The sequence below is a fragment of the Tympanuchus pallidicinctus genome, unplaced genomic scaffold (genome assembly GCF_026119805.1).
Source record: "Tympanuchus pallidicinctus isolate F22 unplaced genomic scaffold, pur_lepc_1.0 scaffold21, whole genome shotgun sequence".
Lineage (NCBI taxonomy): Eukaryota > Metazoa > Chordata > Aves > Galliformes > Phasianidae > Tympanuchus > Tympanuchus pallidicinctus.
Window position 1 is genome coordinate 6,332,127 of NW_026294733.1, and position 19,022 is coordinate 6,351,148.

General features: G+C 39.1%; 1 protein-coding gene across 2 annotated transcripts in view; it reads left to right on the plus strand.

Annotated features, from left to right (window-relative positions):
- Nucleotides 1-3,955: 3,955 nt before the first annotated feature.
- GABRA1 (gamma-aminobutyric acid type A receptor subunit alpha1) overlaps nt 3,956-19,022 on the plus strand; it is a 41,564-nt gene continuing 26,497 nt past the window's right edge. Inside the window, exons 1-3 of one of the 2 annotated variants that reach the window (XM_052684825.1) lie at nt 3,956-4,327; nt 6,542-6,629; nt 10,425-10,537. In XM_052684825.1, the coding sequence (XP_052540785.1) occupies nt 6,556-6,629; nt 10,425-10,537 (187 nt within the window). In that variant the 5' untranslated portion in view covers nt 3,956-4,327; nt 6,542-6,555. Of the gene's footprint in view, nt 4,328-4,369; nt 4,510-6,541; nt 6,630-10,424; nt 10,538-19,022 lie in introns of those variants that run through there. The other variant, XM_052684826.1, reaches the window with a different exon arrangement.

Consider the following 19,022-nt stretch of genomic DNA (forward strand, 5'->3'; position numbering starts at 1 on the left):
CTACTCATTTTTTTGAAAAGGAAAGAGACGATAGATAGAATCCTACTGTGAGCTAAAAGGGGCATAATAAGGGTGATGTTTAATTGAAATCATCAAGTGTGTTTTGTAAAAACACTAGCTGGCAATGACGTGTCCTGTTTTCTTTACCGTGGCTGTAAATTAATAATTAAAAAAAAGTTCAGCAACAACTTTTTTATGACTACTGAAAGAGCAATAGATATTCTTTGATATATTTCTGAAACACAACGAACTAGAAATCAAATTCAAATCATATATTAGACAAAATATTTCTATTTAATCACACAAGCAAGACTTGTAAATAACAGAGTTCAAAGCTCTGGAGCAGATGGGCTTTCAGTTTTAATTCTTCATCTGATCTGCTGTATGCCAGTAAATCTCTGAGTTTCATTTGCTTTATTCAAATCCCTTGGCTATTCAGGACACTTTGTGTCAAAGCATTCTGCTGTGGAACTTCAGCTGTTTTATACAGGCTCGTAAGCTAAAACAGAACATACGTATATTTTGCACACACAAAGCAGGACAGTATTAACAATGAACTAATGACAAACAAAATTCTGCCTTGGTGATTTGTATAAATGCCCTGCACGAGCAAAGAAGGAGGATGTAGGCACTTCAGTAGTAGGGCCAATTTCAAGTAGTGTTTACTGGAAATTCAAAAGGAAAAGATAGCAGTATGTTAGGAGTTAAAGACTTAAAACTTTTTTGCTACTATAAAATCTATGCCAATCTATGCCAATTTTAATTTGACTTAATTCATGTATTCTACCAAAATAGGATTCATCTGCTTTAACAGCAGAGCTAGTAATCACTTGCATTAACATTAGGGCTCAAAGCATCACATGTAGTAGCAGTGCCAAGTTAGTTTTGGCTGACTGTTTAGATTTAATAACATCGTTTTCAATGGATTTAGCTTCACACTATCTTGTAACATGAAAGACATCGTAGAGTCCTTTTGAGAACTTTCCAGAGTCTAAAATCTGTCCGGAAAAGAAAGAGATCTTGACCACTTCTTTTTCCAAACGGAACTACAAAATCCTGCAGTGAGATGCACATCAGCTTATATTGAGTTACATGGAAACACTGAATCCAAATTAATCTTTCCTTTCTCATTTGACCAATTCCGTGAAGAACAAAATCACATCACTCACAGCTAATAGAAACATTCCTACATATCTGTACATAGCTTGAAATTTTCAAAGATATTTTTTTAAGTATGGTGCCTGAAACCCATTGATAAATGTATTACTCTTAGTGGTGTTTGGGAAGGAAAGAGAATAAGAATTGCAACAGATGTGTCTTCCAAAAACCACTTGTTCTTAGAAATAATATTCCTGTTGGTAAAAACAATTTACATTTGTCTTTAAAAGACTAGACATTTTCTTTTACGTATTTTTTTTTCTTAAAACCCAGTTATTTTGTTACCACAATTCATCTTAAAACAGCCTATTTGTTTGATTAAATCCAAGCAGTTTTAGCATTTACTATGGAATGACATGGTAACTGTGATAACAGCCCTTGAAAAGAAAAGAGAAAATCTGGGTTATGTGTGAGCACTGATGGACAGGAAGCTCAGCCATGGAGGAAAAATAGTTTTGTCCTACTTTCCGAGCAGATGAGAATTAGAGAGAGAATGAGCCACTTCCAATTTTAGGTCAATATTTTCACCAAGGGAGAACTCCGAAATACGTATTATCCTTTGGCATGCAGCACTCATGTCCACGGAGGCAGAACATGCTGTGTGACCTTTGACACGTTACTATAACCCTTGGCACTCTGCTAAAATAAAAACCGTTGCCATTGTTTAGATACCAATTAAAATAAATCAAGAGGGGAAACATGGGATGCAAGGTCATGTGCCATTGGCTCTGAAACTACTTCAGCTTGTACATGGCACAGAGGTACATGAACTATTCACTTTTCAGTCCATCTGTTCGTCTGTCTCTCTAGCCACCTATTTACAGACACACACATACAGTGAATGTGCATAGAATTCATACGTCCATAAGAAATGAAGGGGAAATGAAATAGTGCAGTTATGCTGAGCATTTATTTATTTATTGATGCAAGCTTACAGTTTTCATCAAGAAGATAGTTTAAATGTGTGTGTCTACACTCACAAGGTCATTGTTAATTAATAATTAATGCCTTAGCGACAGGGCAAGGGATATCAAAGGTTTTTCAGTATACGACTTCTATATACTTTAATAAAAATACCTCACACTGTTTTTGCAAACTCTGAGGACCTCAGCACACTTGTTGCTTAAGCAAAACCCTGACACTTCATGACATGAATAAAAACATAGAAAATTATGTTAGCAAACATGTTGCATGTTTGGAAATAGTTCTAGCCACTAAGAAAGTGTCTGAATGCTCATGATTTGAAAAGTCATGACTTAAAATCCCCTTGAGAAGTCACCAGGTTTTCTTGTTCCCCACTTCCCTGTGCACTGTTAACAACCTTGAATCAAACTATGATGAACTACATTGGAGATGCCAAGAAACAAAGCAAGAAGTCCACAGGTCTCTTTAAAATAACTTGGCCATTTAATGCTGATCATAAGGACTATGTGTACCTGGTGCCCTGAGGGACTTTGATAAACAACAATTCTGCTTTCCTTGTGTTTAGGGAAATAATTGCAGTGTTATAAGTCAGGCACTTATCCAAAATGACCGCCACCTTGGAAGTTATTGCCAGCCTTAGCAATGAATGTCATTGCTTTGTTGGGTTAAATCAAATCCTTCTCATGCTGTTACAAAGCCAAAAGTACCATGTTTTTTGTGAGGATAGGAAGAATGAGAAATATTTGATTTTTAAAAACTGGGTAAAGCTTGCAATAAATGCATGAGCTGTAACAGAGGATGCCAACTTATCTCTGACAAAATACATGCATTCTGACCTCTCTTGGAGCAACACCATAGGAAGGAACAGAAAATGGATTGGTGATGGCATTAAGAAGGAAAGAAGGAAAGTGAACAGTATTTAAGATCCAGTAAGTGCATGTGATACAAGGATTCTTTCCTTCCCAGGAACGCTGGTAGTGCTTCGTAAGGAAGCACAGGCACAGAGGAGTTCGTATGGTCTTTGAAAAGAGCTAAGGCAGCTGACCACGTTCACGGCAGTTAGCAGCGTCTGCCACTTCTGCAGAGGGCTGGGAGCGGCGGAAAGGTGCGCCTAGCTACAGCAACCTGCGGCCGGCAGGTGAGCGGTGGCTCTCTGTACCTGCTGCACCCAACTTTCCCCTCGCTCCCCCGCACAAGTGCCGGCACCCGCAGAGCTCTCCCCGTTCGTTCCCACCCGAGGAACGGCCAACGGCTGCGGGGCGAAGTGCCGACAAGTCCGCGCGGCGCTCCCGGTGACACGCGTGGCCGGGAGGAGGGGGAGGGTCGGGGGCGTCCCTCCCGCCGCGACCACGGACCGGGACGAGCGGGGCTGGGGGTCCGGGCGCAGCCGCCAGCAGAGCAGAGCCCCGGGGCCGCTCCGTGGGTATCCGCCGGTAAAAGGCGTGGGAACGCGGGGAGCGCCGCTCACGGAGCCCATTTCCCACGGCTCTGGTCCCAAACGCACGCGACCCGCGCTTCGCTGGGATCGCACAGCAGCTCTGTCCCCGCCTGGCTGCGTACCCCGCTCCCGCCCCGTCCCTGGGGGTACCCCGGCTCTACAGGCGCACACGCCGAGTGCTGCATCCTCTCCGTTCCCGCTACACTTCATTCATATGTGTGCCGCGATTAAATATTTGATCAAAGGTTGAACGCTAACGCAAGTCGGTTGTAGTTTTAATTTTAACCCTTAAAATAGAGCGGTTTGTAGACGGAGAGTGTCCAAAGATTCCCAGCCCTCCCCCCCCCCGGCCGTGCCGCCCCCCCAAAAAATAATAACGCTGCAGATTGTAGAAGGATTTGAGGCTGCAGCCAGAGAGAAAGGGATTAGGGCGAGAGCGCTGGAAGTTAAATTGTGCTGCATATAAAAAATGGGCGGATTGGTCTCTAGATGAGAGCTTGGTACCACCTTCCTTTCTAAAATAAAATCTCTCTGGCATGAAGTCACAGCCTATTTCACATCCGGTTTACCCTGGGACGTATTACTACTGTCTTGGTAAAGAGAAAGCTTTTGTTGTATAGCGACGGTCGGAATATCGGAATAGAAATTCGGGCTCCCAGCCCGGAGGAGCGGAGCGGCGGCGGCGGGCGATGGCCGAGGCGGAGTGAGCGGCGGGGCCGGAGCCGCGCAGCCTCCGCGCCGCGGGCGGGAGCGCAGCGGCGGCACAGCCGGGCAGCGGCGCCGCGGACCCGCGCCCGAGGGGCTCCGGTAAGGGCGGCTGCTGGCACGCACCGCGCACACACACACACACACACACACACACACCGCCGCACCGCACACGCACACCGCGCACACCCGCACCGCTCCGGGTGCTGCCGGCTGCGGGCACCGCGTCCCGGCGCGCAAGCGGCTGCTCAGCTCTGCTCTGCTCAGCTCTGCTCTCCCCGCAGGTACCGCCGGGTCGGGGTGGGTTTTTCCTACCCCCTCCAGCTCGAAAATCCGCAGCGATCGAGGGGCGTTTTCACATTTCTTTCGTTTATTTACCTTTTTAGCGTGGTCGGGTTTCTACTTGGAAAAGGTGGATGGGTTTGGGGGGGTTTGTTATTTATTTATTTTGCTCCCAGGGAGGCGGTGGGAGGGGTGGCTCGCTCAGGGCGAGGGGGAAATACAAAGTTGAAATGCCAGGAGGAAAAGAAGTCCAGATTTGCGCCTCGGAGCCGTGCAAATCTGTCACTGGGGGGTCAAAATGCATTTCCCCCCCCCCCCTTTTTTTTTTTTTTTTTTTTTTTTTTTTTTTTTTTTCCAGTGGGCGCTGCTGAAATGCTCGCAGCCTCGTGGCTCCTTCTCCCATTTTGAACGGGGAAAGCAGAGCTGGTGCCCAGCGGTGTGAGCCTGGGGAGGCCGGGGGGCAGGGGATGCTGCTGTCCTGTGCTCCCTCAAAGTCTACACCGTTTGGTTTTTCCAGCTGTCAGAAACTTTCCTCCTCTAGGATTTATAGCACCTTTCTGGATTTGTTGTAGGAGGGAATGGTGTGAAGGGCTTGGGGGGAGCGAGCGTGGAGCTCAACAGATCAAGATAGTTCCAAATAATTCACTTTCCCTTCCTCAGCCGGAGAAGCCTTTTTTGCAGAGGCAGAAGTTGGCGGGACTGGGAGAGGCAATTTTGGAAGCCAAAGATGTTGCCTCTCCATCTATGAGGGGGCTGATCCCAGAGCAAGTTCAGATGCAATCTTCCTCCCTGCCTTCCATCGGGCTCCTTTCCACCCAGTCAGATTAGCTCAGCCCCACTAAATGCTTATCTGCCGATCATTTGTCTATAAACGCATTAATTATATCTCGCTGCTTACATGCGGCTTTGTAATGATATTTTATTGATTTAAATTGTCCCTGAGGGTGTGCAGTGAATTGGGATAGCTGTATTTAAAGATACAAGAGCATTTCTAGGCACAGTGCTTTGTTTTCTCAGGCAGTTTAAAAACTCCATTACTGGGGAAAAGATGGGCTCCAGATTTTGTTTATTTAATGTAATGGATGGTAAAAATCAACTGGATTCCAGTGCCCTAGGTATGCAAGGGGAACCTGCAGCATCTCCTGGGCAATCAGTTGAATCTAGAACACCGATTCCACAAATGTCAGCCAACTTTGTGTTTTATGGCTCATTGGAAAGCAAAAGAAACAATCTGGTTGTGTTACTTTTTACTCAAAGGTAAAGTGAGAATAACTCACTCTGGAGAGAGGACAGGAAACGTTTGGAAGTGAGGAAAAGGCTCTGATGCAAAACCACTTTCCAGCAGCAATCAGAGCCTGCTAGGGACTTAGGAGATGGTGTGTAGGATGTCAAAACATGGTTTCATTGTGAGTTGTGTCCTTTAGCCTGACAAAAATATTACTGTGCATACGTAGCAGGAGATCATAGAGTCAGAGTCTGATGATGATACTCCTGTGAAACAAATATTTCAGGGAAGAGGAGAGGAGTCTCAGCCAGAGAAGAAAGTTGCTGCTGCCACACCAAAGCAAAGCAGAGTCTGTGGGGGAAGCACCGCTTTCCTCTGGAGCACAGATACACACTGACACCTTACAGGAGCCTTGGAAGGGCTCAGGCTGGCTCAAGTCGAACGAGAGAATTACACTTACTTACCTGGAAATGTTAGGAGGTGCCTTGTCAGGAAAGAATGGAGTAAGGATTGTCTCAGAGTTTGGGGACAGCAGCTTGAACTCATAATTACTTTTGTTGAAGTTCAAGAATAATGCAAACAAGAACAAACCCCGAGTGCAACATACATTCCTCTCCAAGCTTCTGTGTGCAAAAGGGGAAGGAAAACAAAATGGCCAAGGCCCCCCTTGGGCTGAATGACACCAGCGCTGGTATTGTGAGGTCACTGTCTGACACCAAATGATTCTGCAAAAGTCGCCTGGACGGGATGGCTTCTTCCCATAGTACCTGCTTTAATGTAGGGGGCACTGATGATTATTTTCCTTTCAGTTTCAGAGCCCACCATGAAGAGACTCCTCGTTCTTTGCGACTGCCTCTGGGCCTGGAGCCTGCTGCTGAATGCACTGACTGAAAGAAGGTGAGGAGATGTTTTTCAATGCATCGACATGTTTTGGGAACCTTGAATTTAATGCGGCAGTGTAATATTGCATGGGCTGCACTACTGCTCAGTGTATTGAGGAAAGTTAATCCCTATTCAAATCCCAGATAAATCTAACTAAGAGAAGATTGAAAGAAAACTGCAATTTGTTTGCATAACAATATATATTTTTTAGCAGTATTGTGAATAAAACAAAGCAAAGCCTACCTAAAACAAGCTAAAGGCACAGTGAGTTTTAAACACCTATCCAGTCTTTTATATTCTTACAGAATGACTGCTGGAGAGTAAAACTTACTTAGAGAAGAAAAAAAAAAAAAAACCTGTGATTAATGTGCTTTGTTTTGATTTTTATTTTTAATTTGAGTGCTTGCTCATAACTTTTTCTCCTGTGGGCGCTGCTGGAATGCTCCCAGCCCCGTAGCTCCTTCTCCCATTTTATCCCCAGGGGAAAAGGGAATAGAAGTCATTTTTTGTTGGGTGAGGATTGTGTTCTAAGTCAGTACCTGTGACTCCAAAGCAGACCTCCTTGGTGAAGTGGGACTGCTTGGGTAAGGAATAGGCAAGCTCAAACCTGACAGCTGAACTATGTGAAAGACAATGTTGCATTGAATTTTTATGGAACGTATGTAAAAGTTTTGATCTAAAAACAGCATTCAGAACAATCAGTAGTGGTACATTATCCAACAGCGAGTATGTTAACTAAAAACTGTAAGGTAATTTGGAGTATACTGAAGGCTATGACATTCAAAAATGAGTAAAAGGAGTTAGGAAGACTGGAAGATACATTTCTGTATTTTGAAAATATCTGTGTATTGTCAGTAGTGCTGCCTCATGACCCAGCAGCAGCTTCAGTTTTGCTGTGTTGAGAGTGATTCCTATAAGATTCATTTGCGCCTGGCTGTCCACAGTGTGTTCTCACATATGAGCAGCTCTAGATGAGCTTACCTTCTGGTTCCTTAACGAATTTCAGTAGACTGAAGTGTGCAAAAGGACAAAGGTTCATCTGCACAGCTGTTTTCTCTTAAAAAAAAAAAACAGAAATAAAAGCAGTTGATTCCTTTAATGTATAGAATAAGTGTGATGTTTTAGAAGAAACGCCTTTGTTTTGATCACATATTAAGAAACATGAGGTTTTCAAGTGTTCATGAAGTCCTACACCTGGCCTGCCTAGGTAATCTTGTGAAAATGTGTTGAGTTGTTATATCAGTATGTGTACATCTACATGTGGATGTTCATGTGTGTTCTGTCTATAACGTACACAAGTGCATTCCTAATGCGAGAATTAAAATGCATTGGACTAGTGTTTAAAAATTATATGGTGTGTCAGTATTATAATGACCTGTAGATGGAGTTAGTGCACAGTGTTTTATTATACTGTGGCTTAATATGAAACCACAGTCACATACAGTCACTTTTCCCACAAATGTACATATTCTTCATAAATTGCATCTGTTTTTAGAGCCATTTTGTCATAGTAACTTCCCTTGCCTTTTCTTCTGGAGTGCTATTAATTCTTTAAGAAAAAAAAACAATTGTCAGACAAAATGTTTGCGATGCAGAAGCACACAGTCCTTCCATATCATTTTTCATGAAAAACAAAACACAAAATCCAGAACAGCACTGGGGCTGCTTTAACATGGGAGTTTTGACTGAAATATCACAGCCCCTGTGGAGCTGCAATGTGCTTGATACGTACACAAATGTTCAGATTCTTCCTGTTGTGATGATGTGTCCATTAAAACCGGCCCTAATGGTGCTCTTTACCTCTGAAAAAATGGTGGAAAGAACAGGTGAGGGTACTGACAGATGCAACAGCCAGGGTGGAAGCGCTGTGTTGTATTGCATCTGCTCAGACTGTGCTGCCTCTATAGTCCATTTTTCTGACAGTGCTTCTGCAAACACACTCAGTTATTTACCCCTAGAATTTCTAAAATCTTTTTATATCCTTTTGCCACCTTAATTCTGATGACCTTCTGCTATCCTTGAGAGATGTATGTGCAGCAGCTTGTTTAATGACAATGAGTGTTAATAGAGAATGTAATCCAGTGAACATTTCTGTATTCAGTTCTACATAAGACATACAAGAAAAAATGCTTTACAAGATACTGCTCAAAGGAGACAGCAAGAGAACTTGTTATTTAGTGACATACAGGAAAAAGAAAAGAAAAACATATTAGCATCTTACAATGCACCTGTGGGTATGAAAAATAAATACAAATCAACCTAATCTGTATTAAGTGAAATTGTATGATGTGACTAGAAGAAATGCATAGTATTGCTAGCATTTTTAAAAGGCTGTTTGAGATTTTTTCTTCTTCATTAGGAACAGTTATTTATATGCATTGAAGTACCTTGAAAAGTGTTCTCTACAAGTCACATATGAGTGAAGTAAAACAATGCTGTGAATGTCAGATCTAAAACTTGTTCAAATATGCAGTGATACTTATTCAAATCTGAACTGCGAAATAGCTTGGAAGCATTTGCAGAGCATCCATACTCAGACAACCTCTCCTCCTTTCTGTTTGATACAAGTGGAATATCTATGTCAGATATACAGGAATGTTTGACTTAAAAAGGATGCATTGCTAGATAATAATTTTGCAGCTACTTTAAGGGGATCAGCTTGTTTTGCATATTGGTAATATTCCTTGCAAGACAGCCTTTGCTGGTTAGAGCAGAAGTGACTGTCAGAGCACAGAGAGCCATGTACCACCAGGATTGTACAGATAGCAAACTGCTCACTGTGGCTGTAGCTGAGCTTTACAGACGTTTCTGGTACTGCACTGTTGATCCAGTTCAGTATCAAGCATGAGAAAGTGATGTTCTGCAAAGCAGTGTTTTGTATTTCAGTCATGATGACTACACATGTTTAGAGTGGAAGTCCTCCCAGCAATGAATGAAAAAAATGGTACTGGGCTTGGCTTTAAGACAACTGTAATCTATGATTAAGGGAATTATCTATGATTGGAAAGGTTTCAGATTTAAGAAAAAAGTCAATTCTGATGCCTTTTACAGCAGACAGAAACCACTAAGCCCAAGGACTTCGTTCTGATTTGTAATGATGGAAGTAAGGTTTTGGTAGCTGAGTTCAAAGAGCTTAATTCTGCCCTTATTCAAGCAAAATTTCAGGACCTTTGGCTGAGTTAGAGTAATACATTCAGAATCTGTAAGCAAAGCTTTAGAGATAGGACAGATCTGCTTCCCAAGAAGTGGTTCCGTCCTTAAGGAAAAATGGGAGACATTCCCCTGAATGCAGCCACTAGAAGAAAACAGGAAGCAAAGCACAATTGTTTACAGACTTGTGATAGTATACCCTCATATGATTTACTTATTTACTCTTGGTGGGATCTTGATTTTGTTTTTTTTTAGCATTTATTTTCAGTTCTTAAACAGTGCTCTCACTTTTTTTTATGCAAATCACTTTGTATTTCTTAGCATGCAATTCCTTCATTATCTGTTGTAACACAAATGAGCCTTTTACTGAAAACATGTTGGAATATTATAAAGATTACTGAATAATGAGATAAGCATTGAGGAATTGAAGTTATATTTGCTCACCTCACCCTTCATGGAAAGGCACTAGTTTTCTCAGATTTCACTAAAAATGTACAATTTAAAAATAAAATGTTTAAATGAAACAACCCTGTATTGCAATTTTCTGGAGGAGATTTTATGGTCATAAATCAGAATAATCAGGATTAGACACATTTTGGAATTATTGCTTTGTGAGGTTCCTGATAACTGTGTTTCAGTTTTAACTGTTGTGTATTTCAGCTATGGACAAACCTCATCGCAAGATGAACTTAAAGACAACACCACAGTATTTACCAGGATATTGGATCGCCTGCTGGACGGTTATGATAACCGCCTGAGACCAGGACTGGGAGGTGTGTTAAAATTTTCAAAGTGTTAGAGAAAAAAAACAATTAAAACAATGTTATTTTTCCAATATAAACTTGTTTTCCTTCAATTTATAAATATATATATAAACGTTGATATGTAGTATCTGTTTCTTTCAAAAATGCTGTGCTGTCTTCCATATACTCAGTTTTCACACATTTTTGCTTGAAGAAAGAAAATGGTTGACAATTCTAGACCTCTGAATATCTATTAAAATTTTGAATGTAGGAAGAATAAAAGATGTGACCTGACAAATGGCAAAAACTGATGAATCAGACCCAAACAGCACATGCAAGCATGCAAAAATCCCACTGACTAAGAGTAAGAGGATCTGGTTTTAAAACAGAAAACATCAATTAACCTTAGTCATATAAATGTCTCAGAGAAGTTTATAACATTTTTTCTCCGTTGGGTATGTCAAGATTTGTTTCTGTAACATTTTGTCTTTGCAAGTTGGTAATAATGTCTTTCTTCTGCTCTCAGGGCTGAATCCATAAAGAGTTATAAAACCATATAGCAATTACATCTTTATAAAAATATTCTTACAAACCCTACTCCTTATCAGCATCCCTGTGTTGACTCTCTGATTAGTTCGTCAGAGACATGATCCAAAAACTCGGTCTTAAAAGGTTGTAAAGGTAGAGATTCTAACTGTGCCACTTTCCCTCCCCAGCAAAACAAAAACAAAGCAACACACCCACCCCACGAAGTTTTACTTAACCGATTTCATATACCAGTTCTCAGCAGAACCACCCTGTAAGAAAAACAGGGCACACTGCACTAAGAATTCTTATGTCATCTGCTGCGGTTGAAAGGAAAGATAATTAAAATTAATATTATTCTGTGACTCAAGGCTAGCATCTTGCAATAGCTCTTGCATTGTGAGCCTTCTTCTTCCATGGTTTGACTTCACTGACTTAAAAGAATGACATAGATACAGAGATAAAATTCTGTTTATAAAGGGTCTATTAGGAAAAAACATTCAAAAATGGGTTGGTTTGTAAATTTTTGTGTGCAGTTTCAGATAATATAAAACAAAATAAGAATAACTTATCTACTGGTACTTCTTATTTGCTTGCAAACCTTTGGATTAGTAGAGAAACAAATGCTCTTTAATCTTTGATTAATGCAACTGTAGAATTCAGTAAGCTACTATATCACAGTAAATAAACACAGCACAGAAGGCAGTAAATAAACGAAACTCTGCAAACTGTGTAAAGTCTGGTACACGTCTGCAAGAAAAATCTGAGAACATGATGATTTCTTGTGAGTTTTGTAGCTGTTAGGATTTATTTCACAGTTACTGGAAGAGTAAACAAAAGGAGACCCACAGAAAGGAATTTCTCTCCTCTGGATTGCAATCCAGAGATTGGTCACAAGGTCTGCGTAGACCCAGGCCAAAGACCTGTAAGACTACAATTTGCCTTTTACTCAATACAGTGCACATTTGTGATGTCAGTACCTCAGAATAAATTTAAATTTGCTCTTCTATTCCTCAGTGTAGAACACTAGAACTAAGTGTATCAAGACCTTTTGAGAATCCCACATCAGATGAAATTCTGTGCAGTAGATTCATGTTTGTATAATGAAGATGTTATAATCACAATATAATTGCGTATAATCAATAGATATCAAGATGTTATAATCACAATACAATCAAGAGAATTAGGCAAAGTAGACAACGATCACAAAAGAGAATAAGTAGAAGAGCTTACCCTTTGGTTGAGCTCACCAGAAAACACCAGGAGAGGAGGTCTTCAAAAGAGATCCTTCCCCTCTGGTAGCCAGCTCTTAAATAGGTCTAGGAGGGGTGGAATTGCCTTCACCTGTGCTCACCTCAGGTGATCAATCAGAGGTTCAGGCTGTGACTCAGCAGTTCCCATACACATGTTTAAAATGCTTGATTCAAAAGACATGATTTTATTCCACGAACTAGAGACATACATATAGGCCAGTAGTTTTAATTATAATGCTAATTTATAATAAAGGGTTTATGCTGGAATTCAGCTGGAAGTTCAGCTTTTCAAAACATTGTGCCTAGGAAACTCGAGATAATGTAATTTTGATGTATTTCATTTAGATAATTTGGGGGAATATATTCTGACATGTTCCAGACATAGAAATATCCAGCAAGAAGTGCAAATTTATGTATCAGTACAGCATGGTTTTTGGAGGCAGATGTTCAACAGCCTTCCATTACAGTTTGATCCACTACTGGAAATTCAAAATGTTTGCACTTTCTTTTTTTCTGTGTCTTCTAAGAAAGAGTAAATGAAGTAAAACAATGCATGGTATGGTTACTTTCTCCTATAGAAAGGGCCAAATTGCAGAAAGCTCTCTGCTTATCCCTCTAAGACCTCTCCTTATGTACTACACGTATACATATTCCAAATATATGGGAAACTGAATTATGTACATGAACAGAAACAAAAAAGAGAATGAATTTCTGACTAATTTTGAACCTCTCTTTCAGCATGTGTGGAGTCAGTGCCTGATTAATTTTAAAGCCTCCCTTTTTTAACATTTACTTTTGCGGTATCATCTCAAAATGAAAATGAAGAAATGCATATGCTTTTCAGAGAACAAGGCATTAAATACTATTAGTTGTCAGATTACTTAGTAAGACCATACCTGAAATAAAGTGAATAGCTCTGAGCATTCTGCCATTAAACAAAGAACAAATTACTTATCCTTAGAAAGAATATAAAAATATGGATTACGGGACCCATTGGGAAAAACTGCTGAATAACTGAATATGTGTATTATTTTAAAGAACGGCATTGTGGCTAAAATTAATCTCATTTTTCTTTAAAGGAAAAACACAGCATTTCGTTATGCACTGACAAATTTCCACCTGTTATCAATAATCATTGATATAAATTGTGTTATTTAGATGTTCACTGCCTGCATATGTGGGCACAGTCATTTAGTCAGACATCACTAGGAAACAGCATCCTTAGCATCCATCCATAAACGTGGACAGATAACTATATTTACAGTTATTTCTGCTTGGAAAATAGAACTTTAAAAATGAATCTAAAAATGTTTTGAATCACACTAGAGGACCCCTATTAACTCTACAAGAGGATACTCATCTACAAAAAGGAAGATGGAGGGATTGTACAGAGTAATGTGCTGAATCTGAAAAGGAGGGAATCATAGCAGACATTAAGAGAAAAAATTAAAAGCGAAGTCACTTAGGTAAAAGCTTAATTTCCTGTGTGAACTGAATGCATCCTAGTACTAGGAGTGAAAAAGATGTTGCTCACTTTTCCAATGCACAGTGCTGAACAAAAGAAAGAATCAGACCGTAATCTGAAGGTGGTCTATAAGGAGGAAAACTGAAGTCAATGTTTGGTGACCTCCCGTAGTAAAATTCTGTATCTATGGTGGGAGTTTAAAAGAATGGAAAAGCAATAAGAAATGATACAAAAATAAGTTTTGTGAATAAATGAATATCACGTTGACTTTTGTTCTGGGATGTATTCATGTGGAGAATACATACAAGTCCTAGCTTACTACCATGGCAGGCATGGAGGGCCACAGGGTAGAGAGAGCTTTCACAGGGCAAGTTGTTTGCACCCGGTGCTTGAGATTCAGTAACATGATATCAGGTGTAGCTACAAAATTTTTTTAAATATCATCTTAGTGTACACATCTCCTCTATAAAACTAAATGATATCGGGTGGTCTGTGACCTCTCAATTTAGAACAACTGCAAATGCTACTTATCCCTTTGAGAGGGATTTTGTAGTGCGAAGATGGATTAATACAAAACTAAGAAGAGGTTTGATCAAGCAGGTCAGATAACATCTCCCTAAATTGATTTTGCTTTTATTGTTGGGTTGAGTGGCCATTAGAGCAGCCCAAATAGATCACAAATACTACTTTAGTATTGAACAGAATTATATTTTTATAATGTTATCAGTAAGGGATATTTGTTATCTGTCTTTTGTGATGGATATCAACACTGAGTGTGACTGTCCCTAAGTGGAATGTTGGTCCATCTCAGGCAATTCATTACTTCCACAAAGTGCTTATATTTAAAATGACAGAGAATAAACTTGACAGTATTATGCTAAATAGGCTTTAAAATTCAGCTTTTCTAGAGCACTGTCTATAAATATATGATAAACTGACCTTTTGGTGATCGTGGTCCCAGTGGAAATTGTTTAATTTAAGCTCACATCTAAACTAACTTATAATTTCGTGGAAATATGGTTCTAGTCTGTATATGCAATGAAAATTTAATTAAACTTTATTTATTTCTATTTTAAATGAAAAGAGAGACCTATACTGAAGCTTACTCGTAATCCCATAATGAAGAAGCATCAGATACTATACTTCGCCCTCTAAGAACTTAAAGGGTTTATTTTGTTTTGTTTGCAACTCTGTAGGTAACTGATGTAAGGACAGTTGTAAACAGAGAAGACCTTAGGAAAATAGCTTTGATACAACAGTAGAGACGTTCTTCACTATGAGAGTGGTGAGGTGCTGGCACAGGCTGCCCAGAGAGGTTGTGGATGCCCCATCCCTGGAGGTGTTCAAGGCCAGTTGGATGGGGCGCTGGGCAGCCTGGTCTGGTATTAAATGTAGAGGTTGGTGGCCCTGCATGTGGCAGGGGGGTTGGAAATTCATGATTCTTGAGGTCCCTTCCAAACCTGGCCATTCTGTGATTCTGTGACTCTGTGGAGGCAGCTTTGAGCTGTTAACTGCTGTGGGGAGGGTTAGCATGTGATGGCGTAGCTGCCTTCATAGCAGCGTGGACTATGGCTGAGCAATGTCAGGACAGGCCATTGTTCTCCATTTTGGTATCTACTTTTGAAGTCCATGTGCAGTTTTTTCTTCAGTAGGAGCAGTTTACACCATACAGGCATCTAATTCCCTTTCATTCAAAACCACAGGAAGACTCTTCTCCATTTTAATAATTATAGCATACACTTAAACAAGACATGCAGGGGGAGCAGGTGCAGAATCAAAAATAAGGAAATTAATTTAAAATACGAAAATGAGTAATTCTGATAAGGCTTGTGTTCATATACCAGCAGGTGAGAAAGGGAAATAGTTAATGTATAGTTTTCTATGATAAATGGGCTTATTTCATGCTGTTAAAATCAATCTATATTCCTTATTTTGTTCTCAATTTGTAATCCAGTCACAATTCTAGAAATAATAACCTCCCTGGGAATTTAAATCAAAACACTTATTGTTTTTACGTATTAATTTAAAGTGTTTATCCTAGCATCATTACCAAAACACAGTGGTTGTAAGCAATGACAGTAGTTTACACTGACTGATGCTTTCGTAGGCATATCTGGATCAAAATAATTTCCCCCTGATATAAACCAGTTTATTGCTTGATGTTGTGTTCTGGTGCCTACATGTTAAACACAGTAGTCCTTTTGCTGACCAGTTGGACCTTACAGTGTACATCATTAAACATAATGTAAAGCTAGTTGGTCACTAATAATTTACTTTTTATTTTATTATTATTTTTTAATGGAATTACACGATCTACAGATATCTTATCAATTCCTGGTTCAGGAAAAAGATGTTATAGTCAAGAGACATGGCCAGTGTATTCACAGTCGATGGATTTATCCTCAGCAGTAAGATCAGCTCCTGGCCTGAACTTGTTTTGTTCAATAGCTTAGAATTTTCTCTAGTTCTTAGGGACATTGTAAAGATTTTGAATATAGATCAGGATTTGAAGTTCTTGAAACAAATCTCAGTGCATTCTGAGCATTTGAAGCACAGTTAAGCCTTCCCATGATATTCAAGCTCTAAACAGAACATGGTTAACCTTGATTCTAAATATACATCCTAACTGTATGCATACAGTAAACGCATCTTCTGTGCAGGAGTGACTCACAACGTTTGAAGCTCTAAACACAGCGCAGCTGAATCATCTATTTAGTAAAACAGTAAACAAAAATTTCAGAACTTCCACATAGATTTGGAAGGGCTAATTTATGTCTTCATACAGATTTCCACATTTTTCTCACTCTTGAAAATGTGGTACATATCAAAGGAAAAACTAATCATCTGATGATGTGCATTTTTTTTTTTTTTTTTTTTGGATTTGAGGAGGACAGTGATTAGATGGTCTGTAAAAGTCTAACTGGTATGATGGTAAGAGTCTGTTGTGATTTCAGAATCAAATTTTTCTATTACTAATTATGAGTTTTGTGTCACTTAAATTATCTTTGCTGCAGTATAGAAATGAAAAGCACCACTAATTTTCTATTTATTTATCAAAAACTTTCCATCTTAATTTGGAAGCCTTTAGTTTCCATTTTGTTTCCCCAAAATCATTTCCTTGAACTTTAACCTCCACACCATGACCTTATGTCTCCTAAATCTCTGAGTTTATATTATTAAGAATGAATCCCTTGGGGCTGATTCTGAAGAGCTTCCAGCATCTTCTGTTTCCTAATGACACTTGTGGGAATGCCTCAGTAGAAAGGAGATGGAAAAATGGCAAGTCAGAATGAAGGATCTTTTAAAGAGTTAGAGATTCGCTTTTCAATATACAGAAAGCTAATAGATCTTATGATGATAGTAGATTCTCAGTCTCAAGAAAAGATGATAAAACATCTGTAACTTAAAAAGTGTACTCATGAGTGTCTTACTGGACCTTGTGAAAACTATGTCTTCTTTTTCTGCTGGCTGTTTCATACCAGACCATAGCTTTCACCTCTTGAACTTTGTAAAAGTGATGAGTTGAAGGAGAGAGCACTCTTCTTCCAAGCCAAGTACTTTCTGGATAACCATATTCTTCTTCCCGTAATAGAAGATTAAATTCTCACTGTGGATTTCTTTAAGACAAGAGTCAATTAGATGTCAAAAGAATCCTTAAATTTCTCTGAGTCAGTTGAAAAGCTTGTAAACAGTGATAAGGTCATGCCTTCATTTCACTGGAGAGCCAAGTAGGAAATTGCACCTATCCAATGGTTTTGTCAGATTCAAAGAACCAAAAGAGCCACCATTAAGCAACTCAGCTACATCACAGTACTTTACTTTCTATAATTACAAATAATAAACTAGAAATTTCATCCTTCAGTTTTTCCAACGAGTGCTACAGATTTCCTACTTCCTGATTTTTGAACTGATTTTCTAACAGAATACAAGGGTCATTCAGTGCATTACAGAAATGATGGTAGAATGAGAAGCAATTTTACATTCAGATTATTGCTATCTTACAACGAGAGGCATTTTTTTGTATAAAGTTTTTTATTAAAACTATGAAACATATATATTGACAAGTTGTAGAGCTTTCAGAATGCAACTGAAAACCCTATGTACACTGTAGAACACTGACTCTCATTAGAATTTTTGGGTTATACGTGGAAGTGTATATTGTTTTTAAACATATTTCACTTTTCTTTGTGTAAGAACTTCAATTAATCTTGTTTGTTCCCAGATGCAAAAAAAAAAAAAAAAAAGAAAAAAAAAGAACAAAAACAATGAAAAAACCACCACCAACAAGAAAACACATCTGAAATGTTTTTCAAATCAGAGGATTCTATTAATTACTTTCATCTAATTTTACAATATTTAATAATATATAGATGCTATAGATCTATATATGTTTCTTAGTCTTATGACTTCTTAGTCAGTTTTTGCTTCGCTGCATGACCTTTACTTTCTGTACATGTACTTTTCTTTTAGCCTCTTTAAAATTAGTTTTAGTGTAGCAGATTTCACACATTATTTATTTTATTTGGAAGTTATTTGAGAAATGCATATCTCCTTCCACATTTGAAATTCCTAAAACAAACAAACAAAAAACCACAACAAAAACAAAAAAAAAACAACCCACACTGGTTTCTATAGTGCTCATAGTAAATAGTAAATATTCTGAGATCAGTCTAAGTTCTGAGAGCTGATGGGGTTACCCCCACTCAACACTGTTAGGATGTATGCCTTCAGGTGGTGTTATTCCCTGCAACTATATTTAACTCAAGAGAGTTATTTTGATACTTGCCATCCTGGGTGAGCATTTTCTGATGTGCATCCTAGAAAATACCAGGATGCTCAGAAGTGACTGGTAGTCTGAGTACAGGGGGCAGGGAGAGGAAGGAGAGAGATGCAGTTTGTGAATTTCTTAAAGGAACTTTAAACAGTGCATCCCCATAAGCCAAATGTTTGGTTCTGTGTGGAAATCAGACAGACATATAAAAGATATAGTAGAGAGGTTGAGATTATGTTCATTTGGATCAGTTTTAACTTGTTTTTGTTTCTCATAATCAGGACTAATGAAGCCATCTCATGCAAAAAATAAATAAAAATCTTTACTTTTTTATACACTAGAATGTATTTTATCTCTCTCTTTTTTCTATGTTTCTGTGTCTTAGCACTAAATGCATAATTCATAAGCCTGGGGTTAATTATTAGAGACCTTCAATCAGCTTGCCCAGCAGCACTAGGTACCCAATAAGACTTTTAAGAGTAAAGTGTAAAATACCTGGCA